Source organism: Anoplophora glabripennis, unplaced genomic scaffold (genome assembly GCF_000390285.2).
Source record: "Anoplophora glabripennis isolate ALB-LARVAE unplaced genomic scaffold, Agla_2.0 scaffold4, whole genome shotgun sequence".
NCBI classification, from domain to species: domain Eukaryota; kingdom Metazoa; phylum Arthropoda; class Insecta; order Coleoptera; family Cerambycidae; genus Anoplophora; species Anoplophora glabripennis.
Window position 1 is genome coordinate 3,840,033 of NW_019416568.1, and position 24,717 is coordinate 3,864,749.

At 30.8% G+C, this 24,717-nt stretch overlaps 1 protein-coding gene across 1 annotated transcript in view; it reads left to right on the forward strand.

The window, feature by feature from the left end:
• Window positions 1–7,957: 7,957 nt before the first annotated feature.
• Window positions 7,958–24,717, forward strand: part of LOC108917473 (potassium voltage-gated channel subfamily KQT member 1) — a 68,872-nt gene continuing 52,112 nt past the window's right edge. The window contains exons 1-3 of the mRNA XM_018724091.1: window positions 7,958–8,056; window positions 8,213–8,327; window positions 16,960–17,323. Coding sequence (XP_018579607.1) covers window positions 7,958–8,056; window positions 8,213–8,327; window positions 16,960–17,323 — 578 coding nt within the window. The remainder of the gene's footprint in view (window positions 8,057–8,212; window positions 8,328–16,959; window positions 17,324–24,717) is intronic.

Genomic DNA, 24,717 nt, shown 5'->3' on the forward strand with positions numbered 1-24,717 from the left:
TGTTGCACAGAAAAACTCCAAACATTATGTAGAATAAGAATCCGAGTTTGCCTATTCCAAAAAACCATTGCTAAATTCAGGGGAACAACAAACACAAAAAGAACGTAGATTGACCCGTTTTTCGACATATTTTTCCCTGTAACATTCTTTATTTTTTGTTTATTTGACGATTTTCTATAAAGCTACGACAACTGCGAATCAAAAAAGTTGAATTTTGCGTTAACAATGGACGACAAATAGTAGAAAATCATATGTATATTTAGAGCAATATTTACAAATATTGGTGAAGCTTTGTGAACAAATAGTAAAACATACTTATGTCAATTCTACCCTAAAAATTTTGCAACGATCGATAGCGTGGTTTTCGATTGACAGGATTATTAATTAAGAAAATTTCAAAAAGTTTATCGCGTACCGTGGGTTTAAATTAAGGTTTAGAAAGGACATAAAATTTTTTAGAGATACTTGTCATAATAAACAATAATCAATACTAAAAATACCTATTTTTATACTTTTATAACCATTCTACTGTGTAGATTATTAGATATAGAAGCGTAAAGTTAATAATAATTTATTTTTAGATTCATAGTTGTTGTAACTTTATAGAAAATCGTCAAATAAACAAAAAATAAACAATGACTTTTTTTATTTAGGTCTTATTTTCAATGTTACAGGGAAAAATATGTCGAAAAACGGGTAATTATTTTATTCTTTTGTATGTTTCTTGTTCCCCTGAATTTAACAATGTTCTTTTGGAATAGGCAAACTCGGATTCTTATTCTACATAATATTTGGGATTTTTCTATACAACAAAATAAATGACTTCAAATACTAACGCCTCGAATGCGCTAACGCCTGGACTATAATAATAATCATATAGTTAGCGGATTTCGCTGACTTGTGTAAAGAAAACAAAAAACGATATATCAAGTTATGTAAAGTTGTTGTAAATTCTTTTATTTTTGCTATACGCAGATAGTTAAAATTTTTAAACAATGTTGCCTATTGTGGTCAACATATTTTCTAGTTCTATAAAAATACTAAATAACATTCTACAAAACATATAGTCACTATATTTAAAAATATAATGAACTTACTTCTTCATTTTCATCTTGGTATTCGGATTTATATTCTTTTAATCGTTTGATAAGCAAAATTCTGACGCTAAGAGAAGGTACCAATACAGGTAAGTCATGTAAAAATATATAAAATAAGAAAAATCTGTTCATAAAATGACTAGATCCGTCTTTCAAAAATTGGTTTTAATAAATAACTCAAGAATGATTAAAGCTACAGACTTCAAACATGGTACAATATAGTTCCTTTATAGAACACAAAAAAATTAACAATATTGTTTTGAATTTGGGAGAGCTTAGCTGTAAAAAAACTATTTAGCTTCAGGTATGCTTCCAACAGTCATATCACCAATCATGTGTAATAATCATACATTCGTCTATATTTTATAGAATGCAGAACTACAAATAATATTTTTGTCGACAGATTCCTATTTTTGAACTTTTCTGTAGAACAATGCATTTCAGGCAAAAGCTCAAGAGATAAAAGTTTTTGTGGAGAATCGATCCAGATATGCAAAGAAAGATATCCTTTCTGGCAGTTAAAGCTCACACATCTAATGTTGATGCCTTTGCTTAGATTTTGTTCGATACAGACATTACTACATCAAGTTTCAAGTTTGTATATTCCATTCTTAGGTCATTTATTATTATAAACTGTGTTTTACGACCCATATTTGAATTATTTTGATCTATCAGTATAGTTATAGAAAAATAGAAAATGTTTGGAACATAAATTTAAGTAAAAAGCGTTCTTTACAAAAACAACTTTTCTAATCAGTGTAAAAAAGAATATTTTAAAGAATTCAAATCCTGTATATCATCTATTAAAAAATGTATTTAAATAATTACTAAGTAACTTATTTAATAAACATATTTCTTGTCACTAAGATATATAAATAGGTGTCCTAGAATATAAAAAAAAATAACATAAAGCCTCGCCGTTTTGATTTTAGAATAAAATGTACGTTACTTTCTGTTTCTTAGTCAGTAGCACGAAACCTATATAAGTATGGTTAAGTTGCCCCAAGAGAAGCCCATCTATTAATTAATTTGGCCAGTTGAATGTGACGTTATTGCTTTCTAGGGAAACCACCTGCGTTTCACAAGCCATGCGTGACGATTCCCGTAAGCATATAATATAATAAAAACGAGTAATATCTTTAGAGTGCTTATTCTACTATATCTTGAAATTAAATTTAAAAGAAGAAAAGTATAAAATTGATTCTGGACGTGGCATAAACCAAGAAAGTAAGTGATTTAATAATAACTTCAAGATGTTTAGGCATAAAATATTCGAAGTGTATTTTGTTAATATGGTAAATTTTATATTTGCACAGTTTTATTCAATATTTTAAAAAATCATGGTTATCAATATATTATTTTAAAAACGTGAACTCTCTAAAAGAGAAAATTAGTTAACATTTAGGTAGGTATTTTTAAAATTTCGCACAGCTCTACAAATAAATAAATAAAATATAGTACAACCATTTCTTAGCAATTAAAAATGTCCCTAACCCGTTATGCCTATGAAATATTTTTTAACTGCGTATATTTCACTTTATTATATTAAAATATACTTATTAAACTTTGTGTCTCTGTAACCTAGAAGAATATTCTAAAAGAATTTCATCAAAGAACCTTAATTGTTCTTTGATGAAAAGAAATTAATTCCTGATGAAAACTAGTAGATGAATCATATTCCATTTTTATGATATCTACAAAGAAACAGTTACAGTCGAATCTAACATTTCCGTGTGATGACCTTGTATAATTACAATTGTATCTGTTCAATTTTTGCTTGTAATATTTAAAACATTTATGAATAATGCTGTCATATATGATTAAAAGTTTTAATGTCACGAAGACATTGACAATTATATAAGCTTTGGTGTCACCAACGTCTGCAACTTCTTTGTGGGTTGTCTTTCATACAAACACAGTTTTGGTTGTGAGAAAATAGTTGTAAAGGATTGGAAAATTTAGGACAAAGAGCATAATTAATATAATTTAGCAAGTACACATTACACGAGACAGAATTGTTTATCGAACACGACACTCTCCTTTATTGATTTCACACATATGTTTACGTTTTAGTACGTACCAGAGATTGGCATGAATTTAGTATTGTATATTTCGAAAAAGTTATAAAAAATTAATAAAATGTAATAAATTATTATCTATTAATTATTTACCTAATAATTCTTATTTACAATTGTGTACATTTATAAATATTATCTGAGTGTTGAAAAATTATAAATACACCTTCTAATTAAAAATCAATATGTATAGATTGTAATAAAATCCATACGTTCGGAGCAACCGGCACCTTCGCCATATATTTAATTTTTTTTTATAATGCCGATCTAGGGAATATCTTATGTGTACATGCCAATTTAAATGTTCCTCTGTACGTATCAAAAATCTGGTAAACTAACATCACCTTTTTATAGTTGTCAAATATCATAAAGTTACTTTTAATTACAATTGAATTACATTTATCGATTCCTATAACTATAATTCCCCTAAACCTTTTGGAATCTGTTATAGAATGTATATAAGTATTTTCTATTGAACATTTGTTCATGTCTTCAATCGCTTGTCGACAAATAATTGCCATTGAAATAAATATTTGAATCAAATCTTTTGTTTATTAATATATAATGCTTTCATATTACCCAATCTCATTAAGACAATTAAATGGACATATAGAAAGGAAGAACAAAAATAAATTTCTTTTGTTCTTCTACATAGAAGGTAGGTATTTTGAATATTAGAGTTATATAGCGATATTATTAATTGAAAATAAAATATAGGAGGTAAATTATTGCCCTTTTTAATTCAATATAAACATTTATTTTTCTTTCCGACTAGTTTCAATTATTATGCCATCCTCAGGGATAAAAATACTAATAAATGATAATTTTTGTCTACAAATGAATATATCAGTAAATTTCTTATTTGGTATGCATCTTTGTTTATTTTAATGTAATATATTTCTTCTATATATCACCCCGCAATATTTTATGTGTACACCAGTAGCTATGTAATTAATATTTTCTACTAAAGTATATTTGTCTCTTTTGGTCAAATAAAAACAGCCTTAAAGAATATTGTTTTGTGGCTCTATGTTCGTTAGGCTAGCTTTCAATAGGCCTTGACTTTTGCATATACGTTGTTCTAAATCGTAATATTTTAATCCCAGGAAAATGTGGACTCTCCCTACTTTTCTAAAATATCCTGTATACTCTTTATTAAAATTATTTTCACTTACGAAATGCACCGATTTTATAATTTTAATTATAATATAACTTCTTCTATAAAATTACAATAACATGTATTTAAAAATGCCTGAAAGCTGAAAATGTATGTATATATATAATTTTAAAATTTGTTTATTTTTAATTAATCAAATATTAATGTATATTAAGCTATACTGTGTTTCTTTATCAGTTACAAGTAGTTAAATTTTTATAAATATAAATTTTAAATTGTAAAGTTCAAAGAATGTCTATTTTCAATAATTCTTTTACAATAAAATGTATTTGTCCTGAGGGTGTCAATATAAATTAGCGAAACGTCCTCTATTACATTACTGTTTTTTCGCAACTGACCTAAAATCAAGAATAATTAGGAACACAAAGGGGCCCTTTCTGTGATGAATGTTGAAAAATGCAACTTTATTTAAATGACGTAAATAATATAATTTCTGCTTTGATTTACTAATACGGGTATTAAGAAGCGTATTAAAATAGAGGCAAAAATTAGTGTGCCAGCCGATATACCTGATTTGCCAGCAGCGTAGGTAAGATCGATGGGAAAAGCGACGACCGCGACGCCATCGACGCCGTGGCGTCATTTACAAACGGTTGCGCGTTTTGTCATTTTCAACTCTTCACACAAACAACAGTTGGTTTCATGAAGTGCTATCGGGCGCATTGACGGTAGTGTGGTCACCCTTAAATTTAAATATTAACCGCGAATTTGTTAATACTGTGACATGGCATAGGAGGTGAACATTTAGTTTTACCAGTATACCCTTAAAAATTTATTTTCCTTGAGCACTTTTTTATACGTACAATTTCCAGACCCCATTGACCCAAAATAATTTTGAAACGAAAAATGACTTACGGTAGAATAATGAAATATATTAGTTTGCCACAATGAATATATTGATCCAATAGAAGTTTTACCTGCATGAGAAGGGTTTAACATAATGCTGCAGATATTTCATTCAATTTAAGGGAATAGTAACAAATGGATATTCTACGTGGATAGTTTGCAAGCCTTTTTATACAGAAAAAAAATCATGTGACTTAGAATCATTTATTTTGTATTAACATTCATAACAACAATTTTAATTCACTGTTTTGTTACATAAAAATTACTTACAGAGAAGTGACGTCGATATGTAACTAAAAAAAATGTTAAATAAATTTGATTCCTGTTTCTATCAACAAGTTATGTCGTCGCCATGCTGAATTATCGAGTTTTTTAAATCCATGTCAGAATGAATATTCGTTTGAGTAATCATTTATTTTAAGAAAAAAAATTTTTGGTTCAGCTTCACAAGAAATTGCTATTATACGGAAGAGTAATTAGAAAACCTAGAATTTGATTTTACTTACAACATTAGTGTAATGCTAAAATAAATTGCAAAAAGTGATATATCTGAAGAACCCTTTACTTATCTTTACTTTAATAACTATTACAGGTTCTAACCAACATTGAAGTCATATACACTTTTAATCAGTATTTAGCAGTAAATAAAACCCTATATGATTGACGTCCTATAGTAAACTACAGAGGGTGTTGAGCTTTAATGTTACAGGTATTTTAAATTTCATAATTTAATTAAAAAAATATGTATATTTTACTTTTCTTAGTTTTTCTGACAATTGATTTCTAGATATAGTCTAATATTTAAATTATAATTATACTTAAGTCTTTAATTAAATTTTAATATATTTGGTACACATGTACATAAGAACACTAATAAAATCTTACAAATTTTTTTTGGTGTAATTTCTAAATCATTCATACTAATAACCATCGATTAATCTTAATTGACTTAATTTCTTTTATATGTTTTTATAAGGAAAACTTTCTCTTGTTTTCTAACTTTTCCATTACATATTTAGATACATTATTACTTAGTCACTTGATGGCCTATATGTTATTTCAAATCATCTACAATGTGTCATAAGATAACATGCCTTTTATCGTACACTAAAAGTAAATTACTTCAACTTGAATTCCTTCTCTCTCCTTTTTGATATAGTTTTAAACATTCAGCAAAATATAAGTTTCTCAAATTCTCGAATAATCTCAAAATTTAAAACGACGGTTATTGCTTTCTTATATAAAAAATTTGATTCCGAGTTTTTCAAATATATGATTATTATACAGGGTGTAAATGATAAGTTTAGCCAAACTTTAATAGCATACCTATTCTATCGATGAAAATAATCAAGTTTTGTCCTATAAAATTTTTTGATACGACGCTTACCTAGGGAGATACAGGGTGTTAAAAGTTTCAAATATTTATATTATTTTTTATATTTTGAACATTTCTTGTAACGTTGTATAGTGTTTTGAAATCTCTCGAACATATTTGGTATTGGATTTATTGTTACACACTTAGCAATCAATAGAAAATTATAAATAGCAACGTAAGTACTTAAATATCTTCTTATTTGATTTCTCAATTATCTAAAGACCAGTAAATTTTACGAATACTTTACAAGAATACTTTATTGCCACAAATTGATTGTATATTTTAAAAACATTTAGTATTATTTAAAAAATCAGTGGCGTACGATTATTTTTCCAAAAAAGGTCCCCTACTCCCCCAATAACTACGCCACTGGAGTATATTTTGGAATAAGTTATCATGAAAAAAATAGTCCGTACTAAAAAATTGCCATCCAACAAATTTTATCACTCAATCTTTTTTGCCATGAAGTTGCAGGAAAAATAATATAAAATATTTGAAACTTTTAACACCCTGTATCTCCGTAGGGAAGCGTCCTATCAAAAACTTGGTTATTTCCATCGGTAGAATACGCCATTAAAGTTTGGCTAAACTTAACATTTACACCCTGTATAATATAAGTATTACTTATATTGTTTTTGCTATTAGTGGTATTAGTCGCACCTGGTCAAGTAATGTTACACTATACCTTTAACATTTATCTTTAACGCATTTGAAGCAATTCTTTTACTTCCACTTGCGAACAAATCGATATTCTCATGCAAAACAAGATTCATTGTACACTATTGGATTTGGTCTGTACTACACTATTCACGTTTGTTGTCATTGATTTGATTGTCAGCAGAGCTATACATAGCTTAAGAGTACAGCTTATTTTTACATATTCTTTTTCTTAACAGTTTCCCTTATCGAAGGGTAGCATCTAGACAGGGTTCTAATGCAAGTCAATTCAACATCAGTACATGTGGAGTTCAGACCAAACCTAATGGTACACAGTGTGCCATGACCATGATCGAATGAGTCACACACCAAATCTAGTGGTTCAAAATTCTGGAGCACATGTACCTTGGAATCTGGTCCAAATGCGCCTTAAAAATTATTGATCTTTGTTTTTCAGTATATTTCTCGAAATTACCGTTTTGCACTAGAAACCAAATGCATTAAACACTCTTTTGGTAGATACTGAAATGGAATCCTAATGTTTGTTACTAGCAATAACTATAGTGAACGGCCTTTTAATCAGCACAAACAGTTCGCGGTGCAAAATATGTCAGACTAAGTGTTCACTTTCCTACAACACCGCGCGACTCGACGAACGGAGACGACCAATGAAACCGAGGAGCCATGAAGATATGAAAAACGACATTCGGCCCTCCAGGCCGTACCGCCAATGCTTTCTTTAGTGATGTTTCACGACATGAATCGCAGCGAACAGGAGAGTCTTTACCGGACATCGAGAAAGCTAAGCCTTGTACCCTTGAGTCAGCCAGCAGAGTCCAGACGATCCTCGACCATCCAAGAACCTGCCTACCGGAATGAAGGAGCGTACAGACGGCGTTCTTACATAAAAGAAGATTTTACGCCTATTCTCACGGACTGTGATCTAGTTGGTAAGGAGGACGTCGACCAGGCTGCTGGGGGCGAGAATCCACCGGCCTATTCTGAGGATCTGGTGCTGAGCGTGTTGAAAAGTCCTGTCAACCATTCCAGTTATGAAATCAGGGAGTCTAACTGCGGCTGTTCGTCCAACGAGGATAACGGTGGCAATAATGAAGAGGACGAAGATAGGTAATCCTTATTTTATACCGGAAAAGTCACTAAATACAAGAGTTGTTTAATAATATCAGTATAATAGTGCTTGTACAACAAAAAGCTTTTTGTAAATGTAAATAGTTCCTGATATTTAGTAACGTTTCTCGTATGATTAGTCTTAAAGATGAACAAGGTAGCTCAATAATACTTAAAGTCACCGTAAACATGTCCTTATTTTTAAATCGGTGGAAAATAGGTTTGCAGATCTTTGACGACAGGACTTGAAACGCATAAGTTCATATTCTGACAGTCTTTGAATATTTACAATTAAAGTTTTCTTCAGTATTATCATTAGGTACCAGTACTTCCTGAAATACTGCTTTAAATCTTTGTCAGACAACGATTAAGATAACTTTTTATTTAAAATATGGCAAGCTTTGTATGCAACAAACTCCTTATTTAAATTAATATCACAACATTTTAGATCATATTCTAAAGATCACTACAGCCAGAATTTGAAAATCGGCGTGCCCATAATTTATATTCTTTCTTAATGTTGGTAATCAATCTTAGATGAGCCAGAGCACTGTTGGCCATGCATATTTAAACATTCGTTTAAGATGCAGCTGCAGTAGCTTCGGAATAAGTGGTTTAGACTGATATGGACCTATAAAACTATCATTTGTTTTGTACCATTAAGGAAAAATATGTTCCCTATAATATTTTCGTCATAAATGTCTTTACTATGGAAAAACGGAATCCCATAATTGTTAAATGTTTCACACTAATAAGTAAATCTTTATTGCTTTTATTTACTTTCATTAGGTAATTATTCAATAGAATATTTAATTGCTATAACTAATATTCCTAATGTTCTAATGGAAATTGTAATAAAATCATTATGTACTTATTATATTAAGAAGATTTGTGGATGATTATATACAGGGTGTTCCCTACAAATATTTTCTTTATATGGCCCAGGCAACTTTTATTAAAACCACTTTTTTATCAATTTTACAGTTGCAGAGATACAGATGAATCCCTCTTAGGTGGGACATCCTGTATATACAATTTCTTTAAACTGAACTATTTTAAAGGACGTGAAATTAATTGAAAGTTAATTCAAATGTTATGCTTTGCATTCATAAAATTCCCTCATCAGTCCACCATTAAAAGACAAAATAGTCCTTGTATTTTTTTATAGTTCGCCATAAAGTCTTCACGACCTTCTCATTAGATATTTTATGGGATGTCATCTGTCTACGCGATAATTACACATCCCAAGTTAGATGCATTTTACATCTTCACTCAAGACACTTGAACTTTCCTTCTGATTCGTGTCTTTGTTTATATAAATGCGGGAGTTGGAAATGTAAAATGAAAAACGAAATATCCACATATGTTTCGCATAAACCACAAAGCAAATCATAATGGAGTTGATTTAAAGCATATTTCATGTATAGTTTCATGCGAGCTGCATCCGTATTAAAACGACACACAACACAACACGAAACGTATTTTGTACGAGTATAATCTATCATATAATGCATTCATTACATTGTGCTCGTTGTAAGATTAAAGTAAAGTTTGAAGGTACATCGACTGACTGAAATTATAACTTTTGTTGTAAATTGTAAAATTAAACTTTAAATCTACGAAACATCAACTTTTAAGCCTCCATTGCTATTGGTTACGAAGCATTTTCCAGCCTTTCTACAACAGCAATTTATTTTAAGCAGAGGCAACACAGTGTATTAAAGTTTCAAATTCCAGTTAATTCGATGGCTAAAATGATATAATCAGACGTTTTACACGTTACGTATAAAGTAAATAGAGGAAGTTAAAGGGAAGTGGTGTAATTTTGAAAGTTAAAAGAGCTATCGATTGGTTGACTTTGTCAACTTCCGCAAAATAAATTTGTGTTCATTAGACCGTTGATAAACATCGCTCACTCATATTACTCGCACACTGTAAATGTAGTGCCCTGTCCCGTGGCAGCAAATGCAAAATTATGGAAATGTGGTAATAATAACAATAAATTTATTATATTGAGTGGAGATTAGCTTTGCAGAGGTTAATGTTTTGGTTCGTTGAACCCAGATTTTGCAATCAATCAGGGTTTGGATATTCTTTGATTTTTCAATATTTTAGGAGAGAAAATTCTATAGCAAAACACTTTATCTCTGAAACGAAAGGGTCCAGGAAATGGACATAATTAAGACATACAATTAAAATTTAACAGGAAAATATTTACAGGGTAGAATTAAAATACCTAAATTAATATTTTAAAATATATGTTCTTTAGATCTATATTACTTGAGTGATTAATGGAAATTATAGGAATCAAACTGTGGAAAAGCAATTGTTAACACGTATTCGAATTCGAGTAATTAAATTAAATTAGCTGGTACTGGTAAATATCAGGTAGTGTATTCAAAACTGCACCATATAGCATATAGAAAATCTCATTTTCATAACATAAGTCAGATTTTAAGGAGCTCTGACAAATACAAAAATTGAAATAAAAGCTATTAAGTGAATAAGGTGTTTTTATTTTAACTTAAATACTTGTCTTGGAAAAACTATAAAGGTATGAGCACATTTTTATGCGAAGTTTTTTCTTAATATAGGACGGAATCTTTTATTAAAGTTGGTTTAGCATTCCAGTTACACCTTGTATAATGTATATATAGCGAGACATATCACTACAAAGCACACTAGTGAAAAAAATGTTTTATCCACAATCACCTTATAATCGGACTTTTATCCATACATATGAACCGTCAAAAGTGATACTTTATCCACTAGTGGAAAAATGTAACTTTATTTCATTAGTAGAATAATGAAAAATTAATGAACCTATAATAAATCAAATTTAAATTATTTAATTATTAACATTAACATTTAGATACATTTATAGTAATAAATATTTCGTTTTTTGTTTTATCACATTTAACTGCCTTTCCATTAATAACAACTCTTGTAGCATTGTTGCCATTATTTTCGGAACGCATAACATCTGCCGAAGTTTGTGAAGAATTTGCACAAGTTACAGATGTCTCTTCTTGTAAGGAACAGCTATATTTTCCTCGGATTTTCCTTGTAACATCAAGTTTTTTAGATATGGAGTCCTCAACATAACTTTCTGCTACAGAGGAGGATTTATTGTTAAATATTATTTGCAGCTAGCGTCAGAATGTGCGTCATAATATGTGAATATAGTACAAAATACATTTAGGTATCACTTGTCGGTGAGTGAATTGTCTGGCTAAAATGTCAAAGTTTTAATCTTGTATTTGAAGTAAAATAAAGATAATAAATATTGTATGTAATAAAATTGTTTCATATACTAGTTTATAGACTGAAAAACTAAGCTTACATTGTTTTAAAATATCGTTTAATATATGGAATAATTGATAAGTATGACACAAACAAAAAATAATAGACACCCGTGCGTGCATATTTATGGTATTTTATCATTAAAATGCATAAATCATCAGCAGATTAAATTCAGGAGTAACGTCATCGATTTACACCACTGTTTGTGGATGGGAAGCTTTTATATAGTTATGCAATGACGTGAATATTTACTGTCAGAGATAAGTAAACAAAATTGTTTTTACGCAAAATATTTCCTGGAAAAATGATGATAATATTCTATGTCAATTCGGTAAAAGTATTATTGGTTTTCATTAAAATAAAATTGTTTTATATAAATAGCCGCCCATCGAATTGATAACTATGTATGGTGGTGTGCGTTTATCATGAAGTACACAAACAATAAAGTTATATTTAGTTTGCAATGTTATCCTGCATTCTCTTTGTACATTTGAAGAGTAAATAAAGCTGAAAAAATGATCAATTGGCAAACATATTTTTTGCATAAGTATAGCATATTTTATATTGCGAAGAAACATTTTTGGAACCGCTGATTCCATCGGTAGCTCGGCTGTGCAGTTAACTCTGTTTTCATTGTTATTGTACTGATTATGAATTTCAGTATGTTAATTCTCACTAATAGCAATTTTTTAAATTTATTACAGAAATCTAGACAAAAAAAGTGGACAGTGTCCTACCTACTATTCACCTGTTCTTATATAGGGCACGATTCCAGAGGTGATTATTTCTATATTTAAGCACCATTGTGTAGTAACAACGGTTTTGAGTATTGAAAATGCATTCTACTTACCATTGAAAAAAATCTCTTCAAGTTTGTAAGCATCCTTTATATTGAAACTAACTGAGATAATTTTATTGAAGCACAATATTTCTCTATTTGCATAATGTTTAAATTTTCCTGATATGTTCCAAATTTTCTATTACAGACAAACTCCAGCAATATTTTAATTTTCAATTAGTGACCCAGGAACATTCCATATTGCACACCATTCAATACCAAAAATAAAACTGAAATAAGAGCGTTTGCATATTTAAAATACAATTAACTAGTAGAATCCTGAAAATTCTATATCTTTGTTTCATGTAGCTGCAGGTATGCAAGCTGTAATCCCACTGAAAATGAACAATTAAAATACATTTGGCTGTACTCAAATGTATGGTACATAGGAATAATAAAATAAGTCACTATAATACAAGAGTCACAATAATAAAGAGTCACTATGTATTTTTGTCCTTCAGTAGTTTCTATGTTACCAAAACAATATATTAAATCCGTTTTCTTCTGAAATATTACATAGAAAAAGAAATATCCAACAGCGCTTATTCACGTCATGCATGTGGAAAATGTCCTTTAAATTTGCAATTCACAAGCCACTGAGCTTTTAAAAGCTGTTTTCGTTTTATAAACTCAAATACCTATTGAAAGGGAAGGGTATTTTGCACAGTACATTAACTTTGTTAACAGTTAGAAAACACTAAATTTGATTAAACGCCTTGTCTATACACAAAATAAACATAAAAATGTGCATGTAACTAATTATATATATACCTACTCAAAAACGAATTACCGCCAAATTGCTTCCTTTTCGAACAAACAGTGGAATATGGATATTTTTAATATAATAAAATTTTTATTCATTTTCTGAATATTTTAAGCACAAAAATAACTCTTTTAGAATTTAGATTTTCCATCGATCTATATTGTAAGGTACGATAGCTTTTTACAAAATGCTTCTGAGTAAAACTCCACTGAATTACTAATGACGTGATAAATACGTAATTACACCAGACAATGAAACTCGACTCCATCTGCACGTTATAAAAGCCCTATTCAGTTGACGCAAAACTGTAAAAATGACTCCCAGGATTGTTACATCACCATCAGAGGTAGTAAAGTTATGGTCTGAAATGTGTAAGGGTAATTGCTATATTAATGGCCTAATTGAATACGTTATAATATGTATCTATAACAAATAAAACGTAACGTAATAGGGGCAATTATTATCATTCTATTGTCATTTAGAGGAATATGATATAACAGTTATAAAATAATTAAGAAACATAATATACATATACGAGGCCTGTTCAGAAGTCCAGAAGGACCAATAATGTAAAATTATTTTCTGAACAGACTTTGTATTGAAAATATCATAATAAGTGACTCAAATTTCATTTCAAACGTGATATTAATATTATACAGTTAATAATTTCACAAAATTTTAAGTAAACTCAAAATTGAAATGGCTTTATATTGTTATCTACCTACAAATTGAGCAATTCCCTGAAGTAGTATTAATGGTTAATCAAATGCTTACTTGAAATAACCTAATTTCGGGTCAATTATATGTATTAAAAGTGATTCGGAGGGATTGATTACGAGAAAAGAGCTTTATTGTACTGAAAATCCATACGGCTACTGTAATAACATATACAAGCCTTTTACCGAAAGTGATTAATGAGTTTTTTGCTATTGTTGTACGACCTTAACCTAGATCGTGGTACAATACCTGTAAAATACTTTTCTGATTTATACCTTGCCACCTTTTATATTTTCATCGGTCTTATAAGGCTCTGACATCGTCAAATTTAGCTCCACCTCTAACTAGCTCGTAGAAGTTTATTGTTTTCCTTGTTATCGATTATTTGGGATATCAGTAAACAAGGATGTATAACATAATTTGATTTGCTCAAGACTAAAAAGACAGTGATATTTTTATGAAATATGTTCTGCTCTATACACTATCAATTTTGTTTAAAAAGTAGGTAATATGTATTTAGCTTTAAACAAATTAGTCAAATAAATTATATTTGGAAGAGTTATAAAAATTTTACTATCTATTGTTTGGAAGAATGAGAGAAAAACAAAAATTACCTTGTTTACTATAAAAGTTTGCTATAAAATTAGCCAAATCAATTTAATTTTAATTCAAAAGATGCATTGACTTTTTAACGGTTGCTTTTCACAAAATGATCCTAAAATATGCTGATATACTGTCGGACAAAGCTATGTCAATCAAAATTCACATTTTTGGATAATCTTTTAACACCCTGTATCTCGCACTGAACATTTGCTGATCTTTTATATGCGAATTAATTATTGAACTTTCGAATATACATTTTTAACACTAAATGCGCCCAAACCAGCCACGCGTTCTTTTCATAAGACCGAAATTACAAAATTTCAAGTTCTCTTACAAAATAAGCTAATTGTATTGTGCCGACTTTCAAAGTAAACTTATTTCACGGTACGAGAACGTCCATTTTGTGAGTGATTCGAATGACAAAACTGCGGTAATTACATTTAGAAAACCTAATTGGGGTAGATCTGGGCTCATTATTAAATTTCTATGCCGCTGTTGCTTGTTCTCTTCATCCAATTACGACTGCTATTGTTTCAGCAACTAAAGATTGATGTCTTCATCTCGTTACAGGGATATTTAATGGAAACAGTTTATTGCTCTCACTGATTTAGTTATGCTGCATCTGTTGGATACATAATGATCTGCTAATATTTGTACAATATATTGTACGACTGTATGATTCTATGAAAATCATTCTGGGAATTTTGTAGTGACTAATATTTCTTTTATTATTTTGGCATGACAGTTAAAAAAACTTTCAAGTATTCCTAGTACAAATTTGTTGATTTTTTAATAAACTCAGTTTACCGATTTATAGACTATTTGGAATTTTCGAACTGTGAAACAAACACCTACCTCTTAATAAATGTTAGGTTGACAATCAATCTGCTGCCACTGAAACCGCAATTTTAATCGAAAATTTGTGAAGTGTATGATTTAAAATGAGATAAAAAATGGGAGACCTTCCTAAAAGTGTTTGCATAGATTGGTTTAGTGAAATTTATACTCAATACTGGATGCTGTAGCAGTGTACTGTTGATTACTGCAAAATTACTGGCAACTTTTCATGTGGTAAAAGCAAAATAAGTTAAAGTAAATATACAAGGTTCCCCAACAGTGCGACAAAGTGCAATAGCTCTGTTATTTTCTGAGATACAAATATTCAAATAAAAGTAGAAGATTAAAATATTCTATTTTAAAGTATTCACAATTTAATCTGTTTTTATAATTATCCGTTTCCCATACAATGCTATAAAATGTATATTGTCGCAATGTCAAATATGTTGTGATTTTAATTGCTGTCAAATTAAAATTATTATTAATTCTAAAGGACTATGTTTTTGCAAATTTTAAAGAATTTTCTATATATTCTTTTTGTATCTCGAATAATATACAAGCTAATGTTCTTCCGGTTCCGCCGGTTTAATAAACTACACCCTGTATATAATTTTCAACAGTTTCTCCCTTTTAACTAAAATATTTCATAAGCCGTTGAGTAATTAAGAATTCTACATTTTTACTTTTCTTTATATTCTCTGTTGGTAGTAAAGTGGTACTTTGCTGAAAGTATATTAAATTTCAAAACAGCAGAGGAAACGCAGGGTATTTTCCATCCTTGGAAATGAAACTATAAAATATTCAAGAGAATTTTGTCAGACGTTCTAAAACACCAAGAGACGTTTCTCATAAATATTGAATGACGTGTGAATTTTTTCTAGAATTTTATATTTTGTGTCCGTCAGCTGCATTTCATATTGAGAAATTTTGGGACACCCTCCAGATCTATGATAACAATTAGAAAGATTATAAACTAATAATTTGCTGGCATACTAGATGTTTGTAAATTAAGCTTGTAACATTAAAATAGAAGGAACTGATAGGTCTAAAATCAGCCAGGCTTGTGGGATTTGTGATTTTAGGAACAGGACATATATAAGCGTCTTTCCAAATATCAGGAAATTCTCCTGAAGTGAGACATTTATTTATAATAAAGGTGAAATATTCAATTAATTGTGGAAAAAATAAGTCTAAGATTTTTATGTTCATTCCGTCTGCACCTGTAGCATTAGATTTCAATTTTCTTAAAACCGAATTAACTTTCTCAGCTTAACTTAACTTTCAATGAGTTTAAGTATATAATTTAAAGATCAAGTATTATTGAGCTATTTCTTGTGATAATCCGGTGTCGGATTTTCCATAATACCCTAAAATTTTCCAAATTTTAACAAGAGACAAGCAAAAGTTAGTATGACAATTGTTTTTGAAATTTAAAAAAAAATTCTATAATCCTTAATATAAATCCGGCACTGTCTTTTGGCGTAGTGGAATAAGTTTTTTTCATCAAAAAGGGGCAAACAAAGTGAAGAGGACCTGGAGCAAGAATACTCGGAAAGGATGCCATTTCTGCACCGTTTCCGCAGCCAGAGAACACCTCGTTTCAATGAAGCGCACCACAAAAGGGTTCCTACACCAATTAAGCGAACGCAAAAAAGCCACAAGAAAGATAAGATCCACGTCGAGGAAGCCAACGAGGAGGACGACGAGGAAGACGACGTTATCGATACGCCGATTGAACCTCCTAGAGGAGTACCCGATCCTTATTATCCTATTTATCTGCCGATAGATCAGGCTTTCAAGGCTAAATACGTGTTCCACCATAAGAAGGGGAAGACGTTTCAAGAGAGGACTTATGTGTTTTTGGAACATCCCGGAGGATGGCTGTGCTTTATCTACCATTTTTCTGTGTAAGTACTCTCAAAATTTTTGCGTTGATGTTTAGAAATAAGATTTAATTTCACATCCTTGTCTTGGAATGAACAGCTAAGGCACATATTGTCATTTTTTGCCATAAAATTAAAAGACAAAAGCAAACAAAATATATTTTAATAAAACACAGAAAGCAGGAAAAAAGTTATAGTGAAATTGTACCCTAAGAATATTCAAAATATGCTCTTCTTATTGCTCAGGGTCATCTCACGAAAATATTAGATTCGATTCCAACGTCGTTGCCTTTGAAGATTTCGAAATAGAATACAATTTACTATTTATTATTTTCAGAGATACAGATACCTTTTTTTTTATTGTGTTATTTTACGTTATGTTGCAATAGGTAAATCTTTACCATTTATCTGCAAAGATCGAACTATACACATATATTGCATGTATGGAGAGTAATTGTTTTAGATGTTTGTCGATTTCTCTATTCAACTCGTATTCAATTCTATATTGGTGTGGAATCCATTTGCAAAGTTTTGTGGTCACGTGTAGACCATTGCCAGAAAATCGCTTTTGGTGATTATACAAAGTCCACTAAAACTGTTTATAGATGCATATATATGTATCATGTGAATGAAATGACAATATTTTATAAATTCGATAAAATAGGAAGAGAAAATAGTTGATAAGTTATAAGTAAACAAATTTGTCTAACACTATTTGATTTATAAGATTTACTAGAATTACTATAATATTGCAAGTTTTTGGGTGATTATTTAGCACATATGTAAGACTACCAAAAGAGTATGACTTTTCAAAGATTGGAAACTCCCGTTGATCAAGAACTATTCAAGATTAGTCTTCAAACTCTGTACAGAACAATTACATCATGGCAGCTTATGAAAAATATAAACACAAATTATCTAGTCACGTTGAATTTAGAAGAGGTTTAAAAAAGTAATTTGACATTGAAGAAAATCGGTATCAGATTTAGATGAATCATTTCCAGCCAAAACTTCTGTGTCCTTGAACTTTTTTGTATAATGCACCAATCAACACAAACAATCCAATAAATTTGACATTGTTAGGCGATAATCGGCACCGAGTCACAGCTAAGAGTTTGTTACTTTGCTCTGCTTTCTTAAAAATTAGAGGTATGTAATTATGGAAAAGTTGAATCAGTAACCTGAGGGGTTATTTCTTTATTTATCTATCTACCGTTACGACCAGTATCATAACGATAATGGATTTCAAAAGAGTTTACTATTACCTCGAGAAGGAGTTTATAATTTATATCATTTACGCTTTAATTAATACGTGGGAAACTTTGTACGTTCAGAGAATGAATTCCAGACACCTACTGTACATCGCTCATGTAGAATGTAATGGTTGGTTGTATAGGGTGACACTAAAAAAAACACAAACAAAATAACAAAGACACAGCGGATTCGAACAAACATTATTGATTAACGAGATTCAGGGAACCCAACGCGAATTCATACCAAAATTTGGAAAGACTTTATCCGTTATTAAATTAACCCTAGACTCTAGAGTTAAGAAAACTGCCCAGTGTGGAATCCAAGGAGAAACTGCCTTTTTTCGACACCTCGCTTTGACACGCCCATTTCTTGGGTCCAGAAGTTTCTGTTCTTATCTTATTGGTGGGCTCCCTGAATATCGGGCTTTAAAATAGCTTAACTATGTTAATACCTAATTGACTGAATTTACAATTGTGAGACTAAACTGAATTTACAAGTAACCCTACACATTCCTCTATTGATTCCGTATAGCGAAACATGACGGATTAATCAATCTCATTTAATCTATTCTTATAGCTTGGAAAATCCGCCTAGAAACCAGCTATTTGATCTATTAGTATTTTCCTCACAACATTCTAACAACTTATTTAAATATCTTGGAATTCCTACGTCTTTTCGAATGTATTTCGCGCGTTATTAGAAACGACGACGCAGTTAGTCGATACCAAATGCTCAACACATGGCCCCGACGATCTAAGTTTACTTGTTCAAAATCATTGCTAAATATCATGAGGCCTTCTTCGAAGGACTCCCGGTGACGAGCGGCACCAGTTTCTCAACGACTTATGGCTTTAAGCCAATGTCTTCAGTAATTCTTTGAAATATTATTTTTATAATAATTGTTGTAGGAAAAAGAGTTGTTTTCTTTTTCAGAAGAAATAAATTGATATTAAAGCTCGACATTTCATTATCGAATGCAACTAAAAAAAATTGAGTTACTAATTCATTTCAAGAGTTAATTAAATCATTTCTTGCGTAAGAACCCGATCATAATCTCATTAATTCATTTACTGGATGAACTACCTCCTAACTTCCAATATGTAATTTTGTGTAAGATCCCAAACTCCTTCCATGGAGTTGCCGCAGTCCGCGGAAATAAATCTTTGCGAAACAATGACAAGGAGTTCCCGCGGGCAGTCTAGCGACAACTTTAAACTTTAAAGCGACATTTTTGCGGGGTTCTGCCAGGAGAGGGAACAATTCAAGTCGAGATTTAAATTGTACCCCTAAACTTGTTTATTAAATTCACCATGGGAATATTATCGGCGGGACGGCATGTTTTACTTAAATTGCAAAGTAAATAGTACCTGTTACCTTATAAAATGAACTGCAGACTTTTCCTACAATGTGTTTTTTCGTTTTGGTAAAATATTTTGGTTTTATTATCCTTCCTTACTCCACGTAATTATTATTGAAGGAAACTCAGAAGGAATATTGTTCATAACTTTTAAATTAGTATAAAAATAAAGAAAAATCATTGACAGAAAATTACTCGACCCTTTACATTTTACCACCAGTAATAATTTCTTGCACATGCATGTTGTCCCTTTTATTCTGATTACATTGGTTGTGAGTAGCCCTCTGTTAGTTTATTCTTGTTTCGTACACAGTCCCTTAAGTGAAAATGGCCTTCAAATAAACGGCACGCGTAAAGAAGAAATAGGCGAAAACCAATTTCAGCTTTTGTATAGAGATCTAAAAGGTATTTCGAATTTATTATGTAATACATCATCAGCCAGCATACAAGCCAGCAGACAGCGATTTTGTAAATATACCTACAGATAATTAATTATCATAGTTGTTTTTTTTCCAAATACGTTCCTAACTGTTCCAGACCTTTAAATAAACGAAATTCGAAACCATTTTTTTCTCGTAGACGCATTTTGTTTTCAATTGAAAAAAATGTTATAGAAAATTTGAAATAAATAGAAATAACTTTGAGGTTAATAATTTTTTAATCACCGCACTAATTTTGATGCACTTGTTTCCCGAATAGCGCTATCTAGCGGTGAAGTTACGAACTTGAAAATATTTTAAATCAATTTCTTTTGGCCGTATTTGTTAGATTTTGTACACCATAATCACTTCTAGTTTCCTATGTACAGTGAAAAAATCATTCGCATTGTGCATCTCAAAAAAAATTGAGAGGGTTATCCTGGTCCTTAGTAGGCCACAGCGCATATTAATTGAATGAGGATATGAAGTGTTCGTGCATCTATTAGAGAGTGAATGTGACCATTGTGGGACAGAATGACAACTAGTGACCCTTGAGCCACGCGTACCACCATGAGATTACCGTCCTTGACCACTGATTAAAGTGACCAAGGATTTCCCTTAACAAGTATACCCATAGATAGAGCCTAACACCGCCAATGTGAAATTGCAATTATTATATTCTGATAAACCATTTACAGTCAAAACTGAGGTTGTTTTATCTAAGGGTAGCAACATAATCTTGTCGCTAGTTCATAGTTCTTTAGACATTAAAGCTCTTCCATCCCTGTCGACATTAATTACTATCTGCTTGAGATTATCACAATCTGCGCCCCTATAACACAATATAACGTAATGCGTTAACGCACACTTTGCTCCAAATTTTAATTACAGCGGTTTGACATTCATTATGTATTGCATACAATGAGCAATGCTGCACTATTGTTTTCTAGAACAATTGATCATTTACCGTTTCGGGGCAGAAACTAATCACGAGTTGGTGACGTCAAAGATATGTAACCCGTTTATTTGGAATTGATGATTGGCGCGCTATCACAAACGATATAATTTCTGCTACGGTATCTCTTTACATCAATGAAAACATGTCCGCAACGCTACTTCATTCGGGCGCACTGGAACAATTAATAGCCAATTTGTACCCACGTGTAAATGCAATTTTCATTTTGCATATAAATGTGTTATATATTTGGTTTCAATAACATATGCTGGGCTGTTAGCAACAATTACAAAATAAAAGCGTTTACTGATCGTTCAACGATAATATTTCCCAAGTGAAAAATTCTAGGTATATAAAAAATTAGGCCCCATAGTTTTATAGTTGACTATTCACAATCAATCATGTTATTATTTATTATATATATGAACAAGACTTTGTGTGTTCATCTACTTAAATATACCTGCTACTTAGAACTTATTAATAGAGAATAAATGTCTTTCTAATGATATATAATCGGCAAAATAATTTGTTATGATTAGATGTAATTTATATTAAGTACTCTAATTATATTTGCCAATGTCACTATTTTTATACGAACTAAAAAAGTCATAGCATAATCTTCTAAATGTAGAACCAATCTGATAAACATTTTCTCATTCGGGACTTGTTGGTCGGAATAATCCGTGCAATATTGTCTTCTTGCAGCAGCATGGCTTTTTCCTGACAAAAGTAGTTTCTAACCATGTCAATCCTTTCTTTGATTCGTATACAACTTTTTCATAACACAATACTTACTGTACCATACAAATTCTATTTCGATTAACGTGGCAGTTTGTTTTTTTTTTTTTGCTGTTTGCCATCCTATGTCATAGCTTAGTCATCTGCCGTATTTCACTCGTGTGATGATCAAGCACATGCTTCTATCGTTCACGGTATAATTTTGTTGCTGTTTTATTTTTTATTCTCACTCGTTTTCGGTATTTGTAGTTATTGATTTATTAATCCCCGTTGCTGATGTCACAGCCTACCATGAGAAATAAGTACTACACTAGCACAAAATGGTAATTTTTATCCAAGGAGTGCAGCAAAAGGATTGTCACTTTGAAAACTCACTTCGACTTCATCGCTTTTATGTTGAGATAGCGCCAACCAGAGTAATTACGTTATCCCGTGAAAATGCCTAAAACTTCATTAAATATGATATGGACTAATAAAAGCTCGTTCTTTATCATTTATTTAGGGTCGGCTTATTTTCGCTACCGAGGCCAATTAACGACACCATAAATCGGGCTCATCGTTGTTTGTGTAAACATCGGGACCCTTCTCGAACCGTCTTGAGTTGTGTGTATTATCCGGGTTCATTAAGCCTCTTTTCCATTTTTGTAAGATCCTTATCTTCACCTTACCTTGAATTTTGTCACGTAGGAGAATAATATTTCTTGTTACCAGAATAAATATTTAAATATACTGTTAAGGGCGAGACTCTAATGTTCGAGGGGAAGAAAAAAACGTTTTAGGAGATTCGATATAAATATACAAGGTGGTCCAGTAATCTCGCAAACTACAATAACTTTGTTGTTAAAGAAAAATATTCGTATAAAAAGTGGACGGAATAAATCAGAATTAGCGAATAAAATAAATTATTTTTATTAGAAATATTCAATATGTACCTATATCATAACTACAGGTAGAGAATGCTATAAAACTAGATTTAATATGGATAACAATTTTTTTCAGCAATTTTTATAAAACAATGAACTAATACAATAATTATAGACACACCTTAATAAAAGATAGAGACATAAAGGGTGTATACATGAGACATATGGTTTCGTATTTGAAAAATCGGGGAAAATGTCATTTGGAATTTGGTGTGTCTATAGAAAACACCCTATATATAAAATAATGAAAGTCGCAATATCTCACAGCTATGGAGTGATAGTTAACCAACTTTTGTCTTGTTGATTCCAGAATGTAAAGAGTTACATATTTTAATTCTTCAGTGCAAAGAATACTGTTATGGATTTCCGGAATAAAAAATTTATATATTTTAACAAAACTTGGTATTTCTGTACAACGTAATATACATTTTTCACTGAATCTATTTCTGACCAGATAAGATAATGATATTAATTAAATATTACTATTCTATATTTGGAAGTAGACGGTAATCAATATCTATCTGAAAGTTGTTGTCGGTCTGTTTCATTTATTACTTAATTATAGATACTGGCGAGTCTGATGAGGTTGGGCTGACAACAATGATGAAGTGCTTTTAAATTATCAATTCGTGGTTATATTTTAGCTATAATATTCTAAAAAAATGATATAGAACCTGCAAAGAGAAAGTAAGAGGTATTTTAAATAAGATTTAGAGTTTATAGAATGAAAAAGATTTATGTTATGCTTTGGTTCTTGGTTTATTTAAGTTTTAACACCCTGTGGATTGAACGGAGGAAAACATTTGATTAAGACGTATTGATAATTGACTTGACTTTATTTTAACAGCGTTGAGCTGTCATGTGTTCTTAATCAAACACCCTGTGTATGAGAAACGGCGATTGGCACGACCCATAAATCCGTGTTTGGGTCTCATTTCAAATATATTACTCTGAGGATAGGCTTTATTGGTGTTTTGATGGTGAGACTGGACGGTCAGTATTTCAATAAACCTGCTATTTCATTCAAGCCAGAATAGAGCCTACAATGGCGCAGAAATGTTCGGGACAACATATTTTTTTTGCTCTCTCCTGACATCCCGCCAATGGATATTTATTTTTTTGGCTAGAGCTACAATGGCACGAAAATCTGGAATTCAAAATTGGAAGAAGATTATTTTCTATTATACAGAATCTGAAATCCTATAATTCTTTTTTGGGTAACGAATAGTTTTCAAGTTATATTGAAAAAAATTTAAAAAAAAAATATTAATATGAAGTGACTTTTCTTTGAAATACTTTTTTATAGTAATGCTGTTACCAGACTTACGGAAGAATCCCTGTATATAGAATCCTAGGTGACATTTTAATTTTTATGTCTCCTTTTAAATACATATTTCATCTTACCTTTTTTACAACCTAGCATCGTTTATATCTTACATATCTCTGGAAAACACCTCCTATACATATTTTTTCGCACATGCAAAGGTATCCGAGCAATCCATTTTACGTTCTAGATTTTCTCTACAATGTTCATGAATCTTATTATCATAAAATGTAGGTCATAAATTTCGACCGTCCATATGTAAATTTTTGTTCTTATCTTTCACGGTAGTTACACTTTATTACTGCCCAGTTCACACAATATCACATTTTATCTGTGTAGCATGAAAACTAATAGCTATCTATACCCGCTATATTTTTGGTTACAACTGGAGAATTTATGAGACACGTAAAATATTTAGGTGCTATACAGGAAGTTTCAGAAAGTACCA